The sequence below is a fragment of the Protomyctophum parallelum genome, assembly GCF_964188405.1.
Source record: "Protomyctophum parallelum genome assembly, chromosome: 19".
In the NCBI taxonomy this organism is placed as follows: domain Eukaryota; kingdom Metazoa; phylum Chordata; class Actinopteri; order Myctophiformes; family Myctophidae; genus Protomyctophum; species Protomyctophum parallelum.
The window spans coordinates 28,770,728-28,792,018 of NC_139717.1; the positions used below are offsets into that span (position 1 = coordinate 28,770,728).

A 21,291-nucleotide genomic window follows, 5' to 3' on the forward strand; every position below is an offset into this window, starting at 1 on the left:
CGTGCGTGCGTGCGTGCGTGCTGTCTGGCAGAGAGCTGGAAGGGTGGGTGGTTTCACAGCTCTCGTCTGTTTATTTCTTCCACAACTCTGCAGGGTAATGTCATTAGACCGACAACCTATACCTCAAACCCTAGCCTAAACCTAACCGCAAGCACGAGAGCAGCGCATATTCGACCGCTGTTTCCGCATGTCGGTCCGTTGGTGTGTCTGACAGAAATACACAGAAATACACCAGTTTATACAGGACAAAAAACAAACGACTATAGTGCAAAAGAAAGAACACAAAAAACTAAAAGTGCAAAGTAAACAAGTGCAATACAGTTCAAGGTCAGCTGTTCAGCAGCCTGACTGCCTGGGGGAAGAAACTGTTACTGAGACGGGTGGTACGAGATTTGATGCTCTGGTAGCGTTTTTTTGTTGTTGAAGGGAGTAGTTGGAACAGGGTATGGCTGGTGTCTTTAATGATGATGTGGGCTTTTCTCTTACAGCGTGTGGTGTTGATGTTGTGGAGACTATAGGTAGTGCTGTGCCAGTGATTTTAGCTGCTGTTTTGAGGGTCCTCTGCAGCCTGTTGCAATCCTGAGCAGTCATGTTGCCGTACCACACTGTGGATGCAGCCAGTTAAGACACTTTCAAGGAAGCATGAGTTCAAGTCTGTTGTTCTCCCCAAGTTGGCGGAGGGTGTGTAGATCCCAGGATTAGATAATTGACACAGGGGTGAAAAATCACCGGGGACAAAATCGTGGGATGAAAATTATAAAGAAAGAAATAAGACACTTTCAATTATGCAACGATAAAAGTTCACAAGTCCCTTTGTACTTAAGCCAAGGCGCCTCAGAAAGTACAGTCGCTGCAGCGCCTTCTTGAGGATGTACTCGGAGTCTTTACAATTTACGTTTGTGTGCAGGAAAAGTAACCGTTGAAATGTTTCTTACATTCCATTTAATTTTTTATTATTTCTCCTTCAAGTGATGCTGAAGTTCAGTAGAACATATGTATAGCTAACTTGGCAAGGGTGACATAGGCTACAGTACAGTAACATGAATAATACTAATACACTTCACCTTTTCCTAATTGCGTATACCAGGACTATAGTGTTTGTTTTCGTTTTTGGGTAGAACGTGCTAAAAGTATGGTTTATAGTGTGATTTTGTGTCATGTTTTGTCATACATGAGAGTGAATGGCATCACTTATTCTGCTACTTTTCTCAATCACAGAGCACAAAAGGAACAGATCTACAATAGTTGGACTTATTGTACTGTATGCCCAAGTAGCTATACAACCCAGTGTTAGGTTCTAGTACAACAAAGCATTTTTATGCCATTATCCTATTGAGCCCTGAGGCCGATTTTACAAAACGTCTTCTAAATCCTGACAGTTTTTGTATGTAATTGGCCGCAGGCTCCCTTCTGAAAATATGTTTTTCCAGGGACCTCCTCAGAAGCAAAGATTTTAGTTAAAAACGTTTGCTCTGAAAGAATATATATTCAAAGATTTCCACCACATTTTCTTTTCTTCAAGAATAGCAGATCTACAAGCTCGTAGCAGGCAAAGCCAGAAATCATATCTAAACTTTACGTCTTTGAATATCATTTTATGCCTAATGCAAAGCACCTTGAATTTCCTTTGTCTGTGACATGTGCTTGACAAACATTGGCCTTGACTGGCTGCCTTGGAAAAAAAGATGATGGACAGAATGGTCAGCTAAGCTTATTGCGAATGCAATGAGCACTAACTATGAGACCCTGCTGATCATGTCTGTGTGTCTGTGTGTCTGTGTGTATGCAGGGGTTGCAGTATGTAGTATGTAGTATGCAGGGGTTGGTATGTTGGTTGGTTGATTGGAAAGCTGACTAAAATGACTGAACGATCACTCAACATCTGTCTGTCTGTCTGTCTGTCTGTCTGTCTGTCTGTCTGTCTGTCTGTCTGTCTGTCTGTCTGTCTGTCTGTCTGTCTGTCTGTCTGTCTGTCTGTCTGTCTGTCTGTCTGTCTGTCTGTCTGTCTGTCTGTCTGTCTGTCTGTCTGTCTGTCTGTCTGTCACCGTTCTGCCACGGGGCAGCACACCTAAACCTAACCTTAACCCATGTCTAACCAATGACTAGTCTAAACTAAGTATGCACCCCGTGATGGGCGGATAGAAGTCTGCTATAGGCATCATTTAGATCACTCCTTACAGTTCCTGGAAATGGGGTGGGATGGAGAGGGGCAGAGAGAAAGAACCAAGATGGAAGGAGGAGGTGAAGTCATTGTGTATACTGTAGGTGCCTGCGTGTGCCTGTGTGCATGTTTATTGTGCATAATGTAATGAAAGTACACACAGGCATTGTGTGTGTGTGTGTGTGTGTGTGTGTGTGTGTGTGTGTGTGTGTGTGTGTGTGTGTGTGTGTGTGTGTGTGTGTGTGTGTGTGTGTGTGTGTGTGTGTGTGTGTGTGTGTGTGCGTGCGCTTGATGTTTAGAGCTTCAGGAGAGTGAGCGCTCTGCGGGAGGATGTCGGATCCAATCAGGCGGGGCCACTGATCCCAGGCCAGTGACTCTGGTCCCAGCCCTTGTCAGGTGCAAGCTCTCTCTCTCTCTCTCTCTCTCTCTCTCTCTCTCCCTTCTCTTTCTTCTTTCCCTCTCTAACACACCTGCCCCCATCTTATCTCTCTCTCTAGCTCCGTACCTCCCTCCCTCCATCCTTCCTTCCTTCCACACCAGCCCTCCACCCCGACCCCTTCCTCCACCACCACCATGTACGTAGCTGACAGCTCAGGCCCAACAGCACACTGACCACATTACCTGAGCTCACCACAGTCATTATCCTGCACTCACTTGTGTGTGTGTGTGTGTGTGTGTGTGTGTGTGTGTGTGTGTGTGTGTGTGTGTGTGTGTGAGAGTGAGCGCGCCAATAGGTGCATGTGCAGATTGATGAGTTTACATCCCAAAGACTGTCAAATTGAATTCATTGAGGTTGTAAGGAGGGCAGGTGCTGGAGGGTGATTCTTCTTTTTTCACTGCTTTTCTGACTGAATGTCAGATGTGATGACGAGACAGCCACGGGTGCACAGACGTTTCCGCGGCATCCGGATGGGACGCGGTGGTATGGGTGGCTGGTGGTGGAGCTCCAGTAGAGACAGAGGTGGTCTGGATGGGACGCGGTGGTATCGGTGGCTGGTGGTGGAGCTCCAGTAGAGACAGAGGTGGTCTGGATGGGACGCGGTGGTATCGGTGGCTGGTGGTGGAGCTCCAGTAGAGACAGAGGTGGTCTGGATGGGACGCGGTGGTATGGGTGGCTGGTGGAGCTCAGTAGAGACAGAGGTGGTCTGGATGGGACGCGGTGGTATGGGTGGCTGCATGGTGGAGCTCAGTAGTGACAGAGGTGGTCTGGATGGGACGCGGTGGTATGGGTGGCTGGTGGAGCTCCAGTAGAGACAGAGGTGGTCTGGATGGGACGCGGTGGTATGGGTGGCTGGTGGAGCTCCATGAGACAGAGGTGGTCTGGATGGGACGCGGTGGTATGGGTGGCTGGTGGAGCTCAGTAGAGACAGAGGTGGTCTGGATGGGACGCGGTGGTATGGGTGGCTGCATGGTGGAGCTCAGTAGTGACAGAGGTGGTCTGGATGGGACGCGGTGGTATGGGTGGCTGGTGGAGCTCCAGTAGAGACAGAGGTGGTCTGGATGGGACGCGGTGGTATGGGTGGCTGGTGGAGCTCCATGAGACAGAGGTGGTCTGGATGGGACGCGGTGGTATGGGTGGCTGGTGGAGCTCCATGAGACAGAGGTGGTCTGGATGGGACGCGGTGGTATGGGTGGCTGGTGGAGCTCCAGTAGAGACAGAGGTGGTCTGGATGGGACGCGGTGGTATGGGTGGCTGGTGGAGCTCCAGTAGAGACAGAGGTGGTCTGTCATGGAGACTCTCTGCGGCTGCACGTGGGCCAGTGCTGGGCAGTGGTGTAAACTAAACTAAGTGCATTCACTTAACCCATTTTGACCTGAGGGTGATTCTACAAATGCCTTCTATATTCTGACAGTTTTCTGAAGACATTTTGTAGAAGACATTTTTAGAATCTGATCTCAGGTCAAAATAAGTTGTGAGTACCTTTTCCACCACTGGTCGTGGGTTTAGTAAATACAGTATACTGGCAGTATCTCAAGGAAGCTCTGGGGGGTAGAGTGGTTCAATCAGGGGTGGCATTTTGGCTACATACCTCCATCTAAATATATTTTGTGTCAGGGACACCCCATGCAAGATTTTGAAAAACATTTAAAATGTTTCATTTTCAGCATTGTTTGTGAAAATATAGCCGATCTACAGTACAAGCTCAAAATAATGTTATCCGCATTCGAGGCGTTGAGCTTGGAGATCTGCTATTTTCAAATAGACAATGTATATGGAGTTAACCCATTTTGGGCAGGAACCCAAAATGGGTGTTAGCAATATGTTATGCTTTACCTATTGAAATAGCAGACCTACAAGCTCATAGCTTGTAGGTCTGCTATTTCTGCTTAGTGGCCAACAGTATTCAGACTGTGGTTGTACTGGTCAGCTGTACTGTCTGTCTGTGTGTTTATATGTGCAGGGCGTTGCTGAAAATGAGCACTTGTGCTCTGCTACTACCCTGGGTAAATAAAGGAACATTTTAATTAAAATTAAAGGTACACTGATTAAACTGGATTTTATGCTAAATTCACTCATTTAGTTGGGGACCCCTGGAACCCCCTCAAGGACCCCTGGGGGTCCCCGGACCCCACTTTGAGAACCACTGCATTACACAAACATTACATCAGACATGTCACTGCAAATATGGGCAGAGATGGATATTTGTTGTATACTGTACCTTCAGTCTACTAAACTAAGCTCAGACCATTCCATGAGTTGGTTGCTCAGACATTCTGCCTTATGGTCCTCTATAACATTTGCTAGTGTATAGAATGATAGCACAAGATGTATATGCACACTTGCACAGAGGACATGTGACTCCTACAGTCCCCTCCGCTCTTCAAGTCCAAGAGCCGGGAAGAGATGTTTATGTGATCCATAATTTAGACGGAACGCTTCCCCAAACTTCCAGAAGTCGGGCCTGACTGCCTGGTAATCACCAGGAGGAATCGGCAAGCGCTTTGCCCATTAGCAGCAGGAGGATTTTTTTGCTTTAAGGGCAGAAAATCTGTATGTTTAACTCCTCCTGCATTAGGAGCCAATTACACGGCTGAAAAAAATGACCCGGGGTGGTTTGGTGTCCACGGTTGTTTGTGCTGACATTCTGCTTTTCAAATGCCAGTCTGTTAATTATGCAAATGGACTACTAGGCCCATGTATAAATCCAAGTGTATGTGTGTGTATATATAAGATAAGATAAACCTTTATTGATGCCTGGAGAGAAATCCGGGTGTCACACTCATAGCAGTAACAGCAGTAAGGGTGAAACACACAAAGGGTATAGTAAATCCCTGGAACATGTGACGCGTTTAAAACCTAAACACCAGTGTGTAATAATAAAATGCCAAATGTTTATTAATGGTCATAAAATACAGTAGAACACGAGTAGAACACCTACTGTTCAAATTCTAAACACATATATGACTGACTTTGATTGTACAAACTAAACACGTTTATGTGTTTAAAAAGTGTTACTGGCGATTAAACATGTTCTTCTGTTTATAATCTAAACACTGTGACACGTTTAAAAAGTGTTACAAATAAGTGTTTAGAACCTAAACGCTTGGGGTTAGTAAGAATAGAGTCAAGAAGCAAACCAAGATAGATAGAATATAAAATGAAAATAAAATAGCCAGACGCTACACATGCAATATTTGAATTCATATTATATCTACCGTCAATTACATGATTGAATATAAGTGAGTCTCTCAATGAATTCTAATTAATTATAATTATAATTAGAAAGAAGAAAAAAGGACAGGGTATACAACACCTTTTTTGTTGATGTTCTTTTTAATTATTTGTTCGGCCCAAAAGATTTTGTAGGCTTACAGGTCTTTAAATAAATAATTTTTGAAACGTCTGTGGGAAAAATGAATGGGCAATTATCTTCCGGGTTGCTCGTCATCATGAAAGGGGGCGGGACTGCGACACTCTATAGCTCATCATCATAGAGAGAATGCGAGGGGTTAGCGTCCATCTTCCTCCTCCACAACCACCTCCCGCATTGTCAAGTTCAACCAGTTACATCATGGCTTCTACCGTGGCTAAGTGAAAAGCTTCGGCAGCAGATGGTGCAGTTCGCCGTGTACATAATCTTCACCTACTAGTATTTGTCTTTTGGCTGAAGGGGGGGTAAGGCAATTAAGTCAGACATTCAACTTCTGAGCCGGTTGCATATATACTTTATACTGCAAGTTTGTTGTGGTTCGATTGGCCAGCAGGGTGTACATGGGCGGGAGCAGAGCCAATCGCTTTGAGGCACAGGCCTATCGTATCTTAGCAACACTATAGACGTGCTTCGCTCATTGGTCGTGTCAGGAGTACAGACCAATGAGATGAGCGCATTTTCACAGACTCACACAGCAACGAGAGGGGGACAGGAAGGGGAACAGGACAGTGAAATTACAGTAATTTCCCAAATAAATCGTCTTTTAGTTTCCAAATACAGGATGATTCAAAACACTTCTTGCTCCTCCAGATCTGACAAGACGTGGCACACATGATCTCTGGACCCTCACCCATGCGATAAAAACGCATCACAACGAATTTTGAAAGTCCATTCCATTTGGCCGTAATTGGCCTCCAAAGTTTGTGGGAGGGGCCTGGTTCTTTCAAACTAAATATATTATGTATGAAAGGAGGATCTGATCAGCACCGAATTGTATGTTGCTTGGCCTCTGACACAATGTTTCCCAGTGGATTCATCGGGCATTGGTGCGATCAAGGCAACCACACACTTTTCAATTTTTTAAAAATCTATTATCGATTATTTTTCATAATTGATTAAATCAATGAGTTTGATTAATAGTTGCGCCACTAAAACACACAGAAAGTAGTTTTTGGTCACTCAGTAGTCATCCCCACAAAACCTCCGGGTATGATGACGATGTCACACACATACCCTCTATATACTGTATAAGTGTATATGAATTGACATAATAAAACAATCTGAATGAAAAATATAAAGTGTCCCCTTGGGTGGCAATGAGCCTCCTTCTATACCTCCTTCTGTACCTCCTGCTCTACTATATTGCTAAGAGTCCCTGGCCCTTGCTCGCCTCCTCCCCTGTCCTCTTTCTTCTCATGGTGCAGCTCTTTGCGCAGCGATGCTATGCGACACTGGCCGGCTTTAGAGGAGAGGCGAGTCCACATTGCATTAATTCTGAACAGAGAGAGAGAGGAGCCCAGTATCAGATGTAATGGGTTTGATTCCAAAGCCCCCGGGGCGATGTAACAGCGCTGCGCTGTAATGGTGGCAGGAGCCAGCAGAGTTCCTGCACTCATCAGAATCCTGCTTGAACAACGCTCTCTTTCCCTCTCTCTCTCTGTCCCTCTCTCGCTCGCTCTCTCTCTGCTCGTGTATGCTCTCTGTCTCACTCATTCACTCTTTCTCTCCCAACACTCTGTGTCACGTCATGTTTGCTCCTCCACCCCCCAACGCATGTCATGCTCTACACTCCATCTCTCTCTCTCTCTCTCTCTCTCTCTGGATAAACAGAGTTGTCCATATACTAACTGTATGTCACTTCACGTCACATGCTGTGGTAGCTCTTACTGTCTTTTGTCCATGCTGTCTAAACTGTGTTGTTGTTGCCTAATTGTTGTCGCTACAGATAGGAGGGACTGGGGTTGTCCCCACCAGTTGTGAATTAAGTGGCTTTCATTCAGAGATGGTAAATTGCCTGCCCTCTCTCACTCTATCCCATTAGCTCAGTTTCCCCTCTTCAAATAATGCCAGATTCAGACACAGTAACTATATATACAGTACAGTATGTTTAAGGAACTCTGGAGAATCCATAGAAGAATGTCGAATAAGCTCAGGGTAAGCTACTCTTGTTTTGTGTTTTTTCACGCTTAATTTATTCACATGTTGCACTCTTGTTATAGTCTCAAAGAGTGGACACACACACTCTGCTGAGATTGTTCGGGGTGCTAAACAAACATAACTCTCTAAACCAGTGGTTTTCAACCCTTTTCATATCAAGGCCTATTATTTATTCAGCATTTGAGCCACGGACCACCATGTGATTTAGCCTCTCAGACCCAAAACTTAGAATATTTTGTTGTCCTTAGAATATTTATTCCATCCATATAGGAGAGATTAAAGGCAAAAATAACAATTATTCTACATTCTGTAATTGTGTAGACTTCTTGTAAATTAAGTAATGCAGATGTTTAACAACAATTTAACTAAGCGTATCAAAGATCTATAAGGGTCCATTTGGTTAGCAACTCTTCATCATTTAGCTGGAGACCACCTGGAACCCCCTCAAGGCCCACTGGTGGTCCCCGGACCACTGGTTGAAAACCACTGCTCTAAGGCTTAGAGCCAACCCCCAAATGACAGGAGAAATAAATAAATGCACTGTTTGCTAAATGCTAATCAAGCACACATGCACCAAACACATTTTTAATATTCAATGAAATATTTGACCCATATAAAAATGATGAGGTGCAACACTGCAGCCATAAAGAGGAATTTAACTTGCTGGGACTTGGTGGATAAAAGCAGCAGCTGCAGGTTTTATCGTGCATTAAACAACTATCACCTGCTGTTTTCCTTTGCTGGAATGGAGGCAGGGTCAGACTTATACCGAGGTGGAGGTACAGGTTTATTTATGGCCCTTTGGCTACTATATTATGTCCTGCACTGTGTAAAAACCTGAGTGACAATTTAACTCTTGAGAGTGTACAAAATCTATTCAAATGTAACCAAATGGGTCAATTTCTTTATATTTGTACACACTTGCCAGTTACAAAATGATAAATTAACAGTATTACTGTGTAAGCTTACTCACAGCCGTGCATGGATGTGTGTGCATCATCCATCTATTTTCACACACACACACACACACACACACACACACACACACACACACACACACACACACACACACACACACACACACCGGCACCGCCCCCTTCACACACCCCTTTCACACAATCTGCTGTCGAGAAACCTCTCTATAACCTCTGTCTTTGGAGCAAGTGATCATGGGAGAGAAGAGGTATATGCAATAATAATAATCCCTTCTGAATTACTTATATGCACTCTGTGAGCAGCAATGAGTGACTCTGTTCACTCATGTGACCGTGTGGGGCGAGTCTCCATCCAGTCATCATTAGTAACTGATTAATTACTCTATATAATACATCATTTCAATGCATGGGTATTCATCTTGATGTGGCACATGCAATCTGGGAATAGGGTTTTACTGTGCATGCGAGCACGGCGTACTGTCGCTTCACTGCAGGCGGGGAGAGGTGCCAACCCGGCGATGGCTTTCCTGCGACTCCTAAGCCAGCCCACCCACCCCTGCCTGCCCCACTCCCACTGGCCTTGTCCAATGGCGACAGCGATGCCGGGGGCTTACACACACTTCCAATGTTGCGTAACACAAACAGTCACAGCGAGTTGGCTGTCCTCTGGCTGTGGCCCCCCTCCCTCCCCCTTTGCATCTGGAACTCAACCACAAAAAAAAAGGGGGGTGGGGGGGAGGGGGGGCATACATTTAACTCCCCTTCCGTCTGTTGGGGCACTCCCTTGTTACCGTGATGGATGGTGAGATAGAGGGAGAACGGGGGAACGGGGGCTCTCGTCACCCAGCCGTGAGCAGCCAGTGTGTGGGTCGGGCCAACAGTGAGGTAATTACGCCGTCATTATAACACGCTATATGATGAGGCTGCGTGCACCCAGACACATGGACGCAAATCTTTGCACACCAGATGGGGTCCTCTGTGTGTCAGACTCTCAGGTCCGTTGATGCACACATCCCCTCTCCTCCTCCTCCCACCCCCCCCCTCCCCCCACAGCAACTGGGGAATTCCAGGAAACCCAGCCAGCTCCTCCTGACCATAGTGTGAGTGTTTTTTTGTGTGTATAGTAGTTTGTAGTAGCTAGGTATCTTGTGTAAGTATATGTGCTGCATACATGAGCACTCTATGCGCGTATGATACAGTGCAGTGTGCGTGCGTGCGTGCGAATGCTGCATGCTTCTCACACTAACGAGGCCTGTTTAGCACTGGGTCTGCTCCACAGCTGACAGGCTGACAGATGTGGGCGCTGTCTCCGTGCCATGCCAGAGAGGAGCCCTCTGTGCACGTCGGGACGACCGGGGGACGACCAGGGGACGACCAAGGGACGACCGGGGGACATCAGGGGGACATCAGGGGGACCGGGGCATGAGTACACTTTACAATTTAGCAGACGCTCTTAATCCAGAGCGACTTACATTAAGCAAGAACAAAAGCATGGGAATACATCACATAAAAGCATTTATCATGAAACATGCGTAAGCTAAGAAAGTAACAGTGGAATATCTATATAATGAAACTATACATATATACTACTATTCTATACATATGTACTATGGCGTGCTATGACTATATACAATGCAATTATAGTGCTCTCTACATAACATGCTATAAGTCTGTATCAAATGCTATCTAAGGGGGTAGGGTAAGTGCTATGGGCCATGATGGAGTCTGAAAAGGTGGGTTTTCAGACTACGGCGGAAGATTGGGAGTGATGCTGCAGTTCTGACTGCAATGGGAAGTGCATTCCACAGTTTTGGAGCCAGAAGGGAGAAGAGTCTGGGACGTGTGGAGCGTTGTCCCGGCGTTTTTAGTGAGGGTACTTCCAGCTTCCCTGCGTTGGCTGATCTGAGTGCGCAGGAGGGTTTGTATAGGGTTCAATCATACTTGCAAGATATGGGGGAGCCATACCTTTGATTGCTTTGAATGCCAGCATCAGAGTTTTATATTCTGTGCGGGCAGCGACCGGGAGCCAGTGGAGGGAGCGGAGCAGGGGGGAGACATGTGAGAATTTTGGCTGGTTGAAGACCAAGCGAGCTGCGGCATTTTGGATCAGCTGGAGAGGCTTAAGTGCGCATGCTGGTAGGCCAGTAAGGAGGGAGTTACAATAGTCGAGTTTTGACAAGACTGTTGTCTGGATTAGGAGCTGGGCTGATTCCTGGGTGAGGAACGGTCTAATTCGTCGTATGTTATAGAGTGTGAACCTACAGGATCGAGTGACAGCTGTGATGTGAGTTTTGAACGAGAGCTGACTGTCCAGGACAACACCAAGATTCCTGGCTGTTGGGACAGACGTTACCAGGGTGTTGTCTACGGAAATAGTTAGCTCCCGCATAGGGCAGGACTTAGCTGGGAAGAAGAGAAGCTCAGTCTTGTCTGGACTGAGTACCCACGGAGTGACTGTCTGTCTGCATGAGAGATAAAAAGGTGATTTCTTAAACTATGTAAGAGGGGTTCATTTCTCTGTGCCATTAGTCACTCGAATCCCCCGCCTCCCCAGTGTAGTGACAGATTGCCCGATTCTACGAATGCCTTCTAAACCAGTAGTTCTTTCAAGATGTTTCCAAAATGCTCAAAAATAGCAGATGTACAAGCTGTGATTTTGTAGATCGGCTGTTTTTGAATAGCTAACGCTAAAACCTATAACACAGTTTTAAGCCCTATTTTATTTGTTGTCATATATGTGTACGTGTTGCTCTAAAATAGACAATATAAATTAGAATAAGCTCACATGTGCATGGTTCATCGCGACACGTTGTGAGCTTAATTATTTTTGCTATATTTGAACATTTTCACCCATAATCACATTTCCCCAAATAATTAGAAACACCCAGGTTAGAAAGCCATTAATATTGAGCATAATGCTGCAGACATGCAGGCACTCTGAAGACCTGCTAGAAGTGGATATAACATTAACCTCTGCTTCCTTGTGAACCCGAAGGATGAGGGAAACTACACTGGCCTTTATATATTTGATTATTGGCTCTACACTGTGGAAATTGTGTCAAAATCCCCATTTCCTCGATCGGCTGGTCATCTCAGATGATCTGTGAATCTTGTGATGTTTCTGCAAACGTGGCCAGTCAAGCCCGAAGAGCTGCCCCATTTTGTTTTGCCATGGTTATGTTGTTGCTGTGCTCATGTATGTGTGTTAATGAATTATGTATATTGATAGATTCCCAACAGAAGTGGGAGGATGGGCGTTTTTTTACCATGAGAATAAACAAGGGGAATTATACACCATGGAAGCGTGCAGCCAGTCTATAAATAGAAGCGGTGCTTTTTGCCTCAGGATGTAGTTGCATTTTTACAGGTCAGGCTGTGATCTTCTCGTAAGCCTCTGCGTGGAGATGTAGTAGACAGACACACATCTCTGGGGCTGCTGTCCGCCTGTACCTAGAGGGGGCCTTTCATCTCCAAAGTGTGCTGGCGGATACGGCATCAAACACGCATGACGTGAGAAAATTGAGTGGCGTGGCTGGCCAACGCAACCCCGCCCCCCCCCCCCATGAAAGTCTTCGCAGGGAAATCGATAGTGGTCTCCTTAAGAATTAATCTGGAATCCACTCTACTATCGTGGCAGGCGGCCAGCTGAGTGATGTGTGTTCCGTTTGGTTTAAACAGCCCCCGCATTCTGCTGCGCGCGCACGGCCGCGCTATCCGTGTCGGACTGTCGCTCGGCTCTCTACTTATCTTGTCTGGCTCTTGCCGTATCGTTTCTCTCCTCCTCCTCCTCCTCCTCCTCCTCTTCGTCCTCCTCCTCCTCTTCGTCCTCCTCCTCGTCCCCTCCCTCTCCCCCTGAAGTTCGATGCGATCGGCTCTTGGCCCTGCCGTGAGTTCTCAGTGCGGGCGACAGCGCTGCTGAACATGGCGTCAGACGGGATGATTTTAACAAACCACGACCACCAAATCCGGGTCGGAGTCCTGACAGGTAAAACGCGCTGATTCCGTCGACCGATGCACGTTTCGCCGTGGCAATGCACGCATGAATGTCCAGCGGTTGTCCTTCTGGACGCTCTCCCGGGCGTCATACATGTCGGTGGGGTTTTGCGTGGTGGCGGCTCTCCTCTCCATCTCGCTGCTTGTGCAGCTCTGCTGCTGCTTGCCTGTCAGCGCCTTGAAGGCGACGCTGATTTAAAGCCTTGCTTCTGGGGTTTTTTTATCCTCCTTTCTCGCCGGTGGCAACAATTCATATGGGCTACATAACGTCTTCTAATGCCACCGAAAGGGAATTTTCTGATTGTTGCATCCGTTTGTCCTCCGCTAATTTAGATTTCTTGCCTTGGCTTTTTTTTCTCTCTATGCGAGCCCCGTCTTCCCAGAGAGGAGCTCAGTTATGTGTATTGAATAATTCATGTCCCGTATCAGGCTTGTCAAACCTGAAAATTACAGCTGAGCGTGTGGCGCTAAACATGCTCATGGTATGGATTGCATTATTGACACTCAGCTGACCACAGCAATTTTGAAGTGTTGCTCACGACAGTTGCTGATGAGCGGTATTATCCATGGCCTGCATGCGAACGGTGGACGTCTGAGTTAATTATGGAAATGCGTGAATGCATTGGGGTGACAGGCTGTACGTATATATGTAGCCTATATGTTGTATGTGTCCTTATTTGTGAATGACAGTGGCAATTTGAGCAATGAGTTAACATGATGACATACATGGAGACACGGCTCGTTTTGGCTTGGCGGATGAAATATACCCTATGCGAGTAATCCTCGGTGTATGTGTGTGACATTCCACTAAATGCAGGCATCCTTTGAAGATGACGACCGCCTTGGTAACATTTGGAAACGTTCTGCGCTTGAATGCAATGCAAGAGCCAGAGGAGAGAGGCGTATGATGATGGCTATATATATAATATATATATATATTTCCTCCCGGCCTGGTTTTTGTGGATTGCCTTGTCATGTTCCCTGTTCTGACCGTCGCCCATAATATTACGGATGAATTCGGCGGTGTTGTCATGATAAGAAAGCAGAATGCAACCCAAATGTGTGTGTGTGTGTGTGTGTGTGTGTGTGTGTGTGTGTGTGTGTGTGTGTGTGTGGGGGGGGGGGGGGGGGGGGGACGGGGGGACGCATCGCGGCTTTGCTGTCCAGCTGTCACCGATGCCGCTGAATTACAGAGGTGCCTATAGGAATAAATATGCAATGGAGAGAGCTATAGGCCAATCAATATTTCATGATAAAACCGTGTTATTCGTGAGTTCATGCAGCGATATTCCTCTTTATGGAGATCTCCGGTGTGAAGGCGGTAATGTGTAGCAATGGAGGAATGACTCCTCGTGAAATCTGCCAGGGAAACCCCGCTCCCCCCTTCTCTCTCCCCCTCCTCCTCCTCCTCTCCTCACGCTGTATATGAGAGAGAGAGAGAGGGAGCGAGGGAGAGAGAGAGCTCTGTCCATGGTGCTGAAAGCTAGCGTCAGTCACAAATCAGTGCGGTACTGCCCCTGCCTTCTGTATTTCTGCCAGTTCCACAACGGTAATAAATAGAGCATCAGATAGGAGCTTCGCCCATTTCGAACAAGCGAGCATGCAGGGCCGCATGCATCGTTCTAACACTGTAAACTCCTCTGTGTTATATAGCTCTGGGGGTGTGCAAATGAAACCCCTAAATGGACCCCCGGTCCATTTGGGGTTTCATTTGCACATTCCCAGAGTTCTATGGAATGAACACAGAGGACCTGACTGTATATATACGCCATGTAAGAGGGGTTAATTTCTCTGTGTCATTAGTCACTCAAATCCCCCAACTCCCCAGTGTAGTGACAGATTGCCAGTTTGATCTTGCTGTGCAATGTTGACAATATAAATGCACACATATGCTGATATTGAGACGCACAGACAGAGACACGACCGGCAAGCTTATTTGTCTTTTTGATGTATTTATGTGTAGGCTATATGGAGTGATGTATTTATGTGTACAGGGCAGGCTATATGGAGTGGCGTGGGTGCAGTGTGATGTCAAAATGAGAGAGGAAGATGAAAAGTAATTCCCCAGCCTTGTTTTTAGCAATATAGTGATTATTGACATTTGTGCAGACCAGCTGCCTGTGCCTCAAACATAACTTTCAACCTGGCGTCCTATTTTGGTCAAGTCCTTATACTGTAGGAGAAAATGGTCAGAAATGGACTATTTGTTTTTAAAACGTAGCAGATCTCCAATCTGAGAAATGCCAGATCTACAATTTTTGCTATTCAACGTACAATGAAGTACTACATGCATTAATGTCTTGTTGGTTCTAAAAACAAACAAGTTAAGGTAATTTTCAGTACCTGTAAGGCAGGCTATACCATTGGTACGCCTATAGGCCAAGGTGGATCTATAGCCCCCATGTTATCCATAGCCCCCCATGCCATTAGTCTGCCTGCCATTGCACTAACCTGCGTGAGCAGAATGCTAATGTAGTCCGGGCCACTACGCGCGTCGTCCCCCCCCCCCCCCCCAACCTTCTCCCGAACGGGTCAAAGGCCAGCTGTCCACTCTTTCACTCAGTCACGGGGGAGGAGATGAGACCTCGGGTCACCCTCCTCCATCACATTAAACCCCCCTGACAGGTGACGGAGCCCACGGGACGTCTCTGTTTAGGGGACCAGAAACCCAGAGGAGGAGGAGGAGGAAGGACAGGCGAAGGAAAAAAGGAAAAAAGGCTGTACAGGTTGATGTGTAAGTAAAGTGGATGGTTTATTTATTTGTGTGGCGATGGGAGACGGGAAACGTGAAATAGGATAATTGGGGTGAACACACTGTCACTTGTCAAAGATGTCACACTGCAAATGTGAGCTTTGTTAGCAGGGGATGAAAGCATACCATGCTGTGCTCAGCCTACTGTGGTGGGTTGCTTCTTTCTCTGCCTACTCTGTGTGTGTGTGTGTGTGTGTGTGTGTGTGTGTGTGTGTGTGTGTGTGTGTGTGTGTGTGTGTGTGTGTGTGTGTGTGTGTGTGTGTGTGTGTGTGTGTGTTTGTCTCTCAGAATTTGCATATCTATGCTTGTGTGTGTTTTGTTCATGCAAGTGCGTGTGTTTGTGCCGGGCTGGCCCTAATAGCATTTGTTAAGATTGGACCATTCAATGGTATTTATTTACCACCAAACCTCTGAAACATGGTTTTATTCATGAATGTATTTATTCAACATCATACCATTAGAGGTTAACAAACGTATGTGTTCCTGAATCCTTGATGTTGGAAAAGTTGGACTTTACAGACACATTTCCGTCTGCATAATGATCATCTGTTAATAGGGTTCGGATGCGTTATTTTGGATCCCACCGCAGCTCTAGGCAAACCCTGCTGTGGCCAGTAGTCGCTGTGATCGACAGTTCTCGTTTTTGCAACTATATGCCTAACCCTAACCGCAAAACTATAACCTAAACATAACCTTAAGCCTAACCCTAACCTCAGCAAAACTATATTCCTGCCCGGGAGCCAATCAGACGGGTCTATCCTAGAGCTGTGGTGGGATTCATAATCACACGGTTGGGATCCGGAACTGGAGGAACCGGATCCAACATTGAGGAACCGGAATCGGTTCCATCACATTTGGAATGGTTTGTGTGTGTGTCATATCTCTATATTTCAATATATAAATCCCAGGTATTATTATTATTATAATTAAGAGTGTCATGCAAAAGTAGTGAAAATAGCCAATAGTCTGACTATTTCCGATCATCTTCGTTCCATTTCCATGAAAAGTAACGGGTTTTGGACATACAACGTTTCCACTCAACAGCGACGATATGCATGTGACTCTGCCTTGCTCTTGTCTTTTGTGCACTAATACTATGCTCTGGCTCGGAAAACACTGCTTAGCAAATACCCTCAGTCCCAAATATAGCTATACTGTATGCATACCTCCCATGATATCACACACACACACACACACACACACACACAGACACAGGGGGGCATGGAACGAGAGCAGGAGAAATGTGTGAATATACGGGTGCCACTCCATGGAAACTTGCATGTCTGTCAGAAAGACAGGGACGGACAGCAGGCGGCCTTTGCCAAAACAACCACATTTAAGATCACTCTCATATTGTTGATTTCAGCACACATTGACCCAATACATCTTTGATATTTGATATTGACTAAATACATGCTATTAACTTATACAACATAGTTAACGACTGTTGCCACTTAAACTCTCTAGAGTCTAGACTTAGTAAACTTGGCCTGAGTTGTCTCTGGACCATTACATCAAACCTCTTTGCTAAAAAAGTTGCTGATCTACGATCTACTAGTGACCTTCCCCCCCCCCCCCCCCCCCTCCCACCCACACACACACACACACACACACACACACACACACACACACACACACACACACACACACACATTTTAGAAAACAACGATCTTTTAGAACACATTGTGATGCGACTTGTTGTGTGTTTGTAGATTGGCTATGTTTAACACATTCTTTTGTATGTTATTTCTTTGTTGTTGCTTATGGGGTGAAGTACCGGGGGGGAGCTATCCTCTTGGGGGCAAGCCTACTAAAAAGCCTTTGGTGGGCTTTCTCACGGTTTCATGTGTGTGCTAGTTCTTTTTTTGTAGTCATTTTCAGTGCTGTAGACATATATATTTCATGCAAACTTTAATAGATTATACTTCTCAACGGCACCAGTTAGTGAGTGTGTGTGTGTGTGTGTGTGTGTGTGTGTATGGGGGGGGGGGGGGGGGTCATGTGTGTACTGTACATGCATGCAGTTTTATGTGCTCTATGCCGTGTACGTGTCTTTGTGCAAATGGTATAATAACGTTTTAATCTGCTTTTCCACATCATTTAATATCTGGACTTTGTCCCAAGCTCACCTTCACAGCTCAGGCGCTAAAGAGCCTCACTAGCTAGCGCTGAGGCAGGGAACAGGAGTCAAGTCAGCGAGAGACTGCCTAGCATGCCAGCACGCCTTGACCAGAATTAGGAGAGACCGTCATCTGTCACTGAGTGGCTTGTATGGCTGCCAAGTTGGAGAGCAAGCTTCTCCCTGTCTCTCTCAGAATGACACAGGGGCTAGTCTGACTAGATTATAAGTGCAATATCTGGGACAGATACATGCTGTGTATCTCTGTACTTGAAGGGCACAGCTAACTTGCTAGTGTAGCTCTACCAGATGTTCTTTATGCCTGTTGGCACCATGTAAAAAAACATATCTATAATAATTTGTTATGGAAAAATATATATAATTATATATATGAAAAAGGTCAGCGTGGTAAACTACAACATCTATTTAAATTTGGCTCACAGATGATCCAGAAATACAGTATATGGTTTTATGTGAATCTGTAGCCTCTCCTCTCCATGTGTGTCTGGTTTTATGTGAATCTGTGAGACCAGGGTGTGTAGCCTCCCCTCTCCATGTGTGTCTGGAAGTGGTGTGTTTCCTTGCAAAGTTATGTGGGGATTCTGAGAAACACCCATCCCATATTAAAGATAGATATACTATACAGTATCAGGGACACGGACACAGAATGAGAATTAAGTCTTCACTGCAGTGCAAACTGCAAAGGAATTATTTTCAGCGCAGAGTAGTGTAGGTGGGGGAGGTGCCCCCATCTCTCTCTCTCTCTCTCTCTCTCTCTCTCTCTCTCTCTCTCTTCCCTCCCTCACCCCCCCAATAGCCCATGGAAATCCCCCCCATAGTTCTTAATTATGATCTGAGTTAGAAAGAGATGCACACTGTATTTGGATGATGATGAGTAGAAGGATCTTGTCATCTCTCCAGAGAGAGACTCCACTAGGGACACCCATAGAAAGCCATTCCCAGACTGGATGTAAGAGAGTGTGGTTTGTTACCAATTTTCTTCCTATGATTCATTTGAGATGATAATCCCGGAGGTCAGGAGGAGAAGCAAAACACAGGAAGATGGCCTTTTAACAAGGGAGGCATTGGCCCCGCCCCTAAAGGGGTAAAATACCATTTTTTTTATGTTATTTTCTATTTGACCCATGTGGGGGGATTTGACCAAAGTTTAAACGTCAAACGTTTGACTGAAAGGGGGTACCCGCGACAGCACATGTTGACTATGGGGGATATGAGTTACGATTCTGTTCCTATCGGGACATAACTCGAACGGCAGTGAGTCTTCTGAAGCGCACTTCGCAACACTCTGCACGGCGACTCGCTATACCTCACTTCACTTCGCAACTTCACTTCGTGCAAAGTTTTGTGAGCTTTCAGATTGGCTATCTTTGAATAGGAGAAGTGAGAGGTTGGGGGCGTCATTCATTCATCTGTTTTGATCATGTTGTAATGGATTTCTGAAACGTTTACCTCATTCATGTTTCACTCAGAGCGCATCATCTCGCTTGCATCGATTCTAGCCTAACTGTAAGGAAGTTAGCTTAAATTGGTGAAGACGCAGTGAGGCAGTAGGGTTGCCAACAAATTTTGCCGTATTAAGCTCTTTTTTTGCAAGGGAAGTTTAACATTTACTTTGTAAGGAAGAAGTTGAAAGTACTGTAAATTTTGTGTGCTCGTTACGACTTTTCATATCGTCTGTCGGGTGGAAACCGGTTACTTTTCAGGATTCAAATATCAAAATGGATAAAGTCACAGATCGACAAGCTTAAAACGTGCCGCTTCGTGCTTTGAGATCTGCTACTCTTGTTGCTTTTGAGTGATGCTATACAGTGAGTACGATCACGCAGGGCGTTAATGTATGCAGATGAAGAGTGTTCTGCCCAACAGCGACCTTACACTGCTTTACCTGCCAAATGTGTGATGACCACCGGTGATGCATTTCAAATTAAAAGTGAATCACTTAGAAAGAAATCCTCCAAAACTCACTAATTGAGTAAAAAGGTTTAGGAACCCCTGCCTCCGCCTCGGAGGTGGCAGCGATGGAGCTCTGTGAGCCAGATGGCAACGGCAGCAGCGTGCCACGGCCTCGGCGGTACAGGGGCAGCCTTAAGGGGCACTGACAGGAATTATAGGAGCCGTTGAGAGGAGGACTGAGACGTGATGTGTGGCTCAGACGGCGGTGGAAGAAAGTACATTTACTAAAGCAGTGGTTTTCAACCAGTGGTCTGGGGACCACCAGTGGTCCTTGAGGACGTTCCAGGTGGTCCAGAAAGAAATTATGGAGAGTTTATAAACAAATGGAACCTTATAGATCTTAAACTCTGTGTAAAAGTGCACAATTAAACCAAATGGACATCTGCATTACTTCATTTACAAGAAGTCTACACAATTATTAGAGAATTAGAGAATGTAGAAGAATTGTTATTTTGATCAACATTTGCCTGTTATCTCCTATGGTACCAACATCAATACAGCATGGAATTGTGGACAAAATCTTAAGTAGGCCTACAATAAGAGATATTTTTTACTTTACTTGAGTATTTCCAATTTCCAATACTTCCAGTACTTCTACTCCACTACATCTCAGAGACAAATATTATACTTTTACTCCACTACAAGTAGACTAGACTAGTTACTAGTTATTTTGTAGGTTTATTATTACAAAACATACACTATAGTGTATATGTTTTGCCAAAATGTATTTTTTGGCCTTTTCTATTCCATTTTCAGAGAATTCCAGATTCATTACAACAAAAGACATTCTGCATAGTGACTACTTTCTGCTTTTGGTACATACTTTTACTTGTATGACGTTTACTTGTAACTCAAACCAGTTGAGTACTTTTTCCACCACTGGGCTCAGATTGTCCTTGTAGTGCAGCAGTTTTTTTGCCTCTCTGGGCTCTGAAAGAAAAGGCAAGCGAAAGCTAATTTGTGTCAACATCACTCTGTTCACAACATCACAGTTTTTTTCTTCAGCATTTTGACATTTATTTTTTGTTTGCCAAAGAGAGAGTGCGGGCGTGGATGTGATTGGGTTGGGCTGGAAAAACGTGCTGATGTTGACAGTATGAATGAAGTGAATGAATGCACAAAAAGGACTTGGGATTCTGGCCTACTTATTTTATTGTTTTAAATTGCACATTTAATAGTGTTACACGGATGACTTTTTACTTCCACCAAGAGTTCCCACTGCAGAATGTTCAACTATCTGCACACATTTATATAAAAAGCATGTTTCATAATTCACAGTTGAGATATTAACAATGTAAGTTATGCTGTTTACTGTACAGTATGTTAACCTTATACCATTATTATCTGGAAAAGCCCAATTAAACAATTAAGCTATTAGGTTCAATTTGGATATCGAATAGAATAGAAACTATTTGATCTATACAGTATTTATACTGGGGCTGACAGATGCTCAGGTGATGCCAGATTGATTTCTTTTTCCAGGGATAAAGTAGCAACTATTAATCCAAAAACAGTTCATTATGATCAGTCTACTTGGTTTAATTTTT

The 21,291-nt window shown here is 45.3% G+C and overlaps 2 protein-coding genes across 3 annotated transcripts in view; one reads left to right on the forward strand and one right to left on the reverse strand.

The window, feature by feature from the left end:
* vgll2a (vestigial-like family member 2a) overlaps positions 1 to 21,291 on the reverse strand; it is a 436,332-nt gene that overhangs the window by 105,525 nt on the left and 309,516 nt on the right. The window lies entirely within an intron of this gene.
* gphnb (gephyrin b) overlaps positions 12,828 to 21,291 on the forward strand; it is a gene marked incomplete at its 5' end in the record, with an annotated part of 127,483 nt that continues 119,019 nt past the window's right edge. For both annotated transcript variants that reach the window (XM_083789817.1, XM_083789818.1), the window contains one exon: positions 12,828 to 12,891. In XM_083789817.1, coding sequence (XP_083645943.1) covers positions 12,828 to 12,891 — 64 coding nt within the window. The remainder of the gene's footprint in view (positions 12,892 to 21,291) is intronic.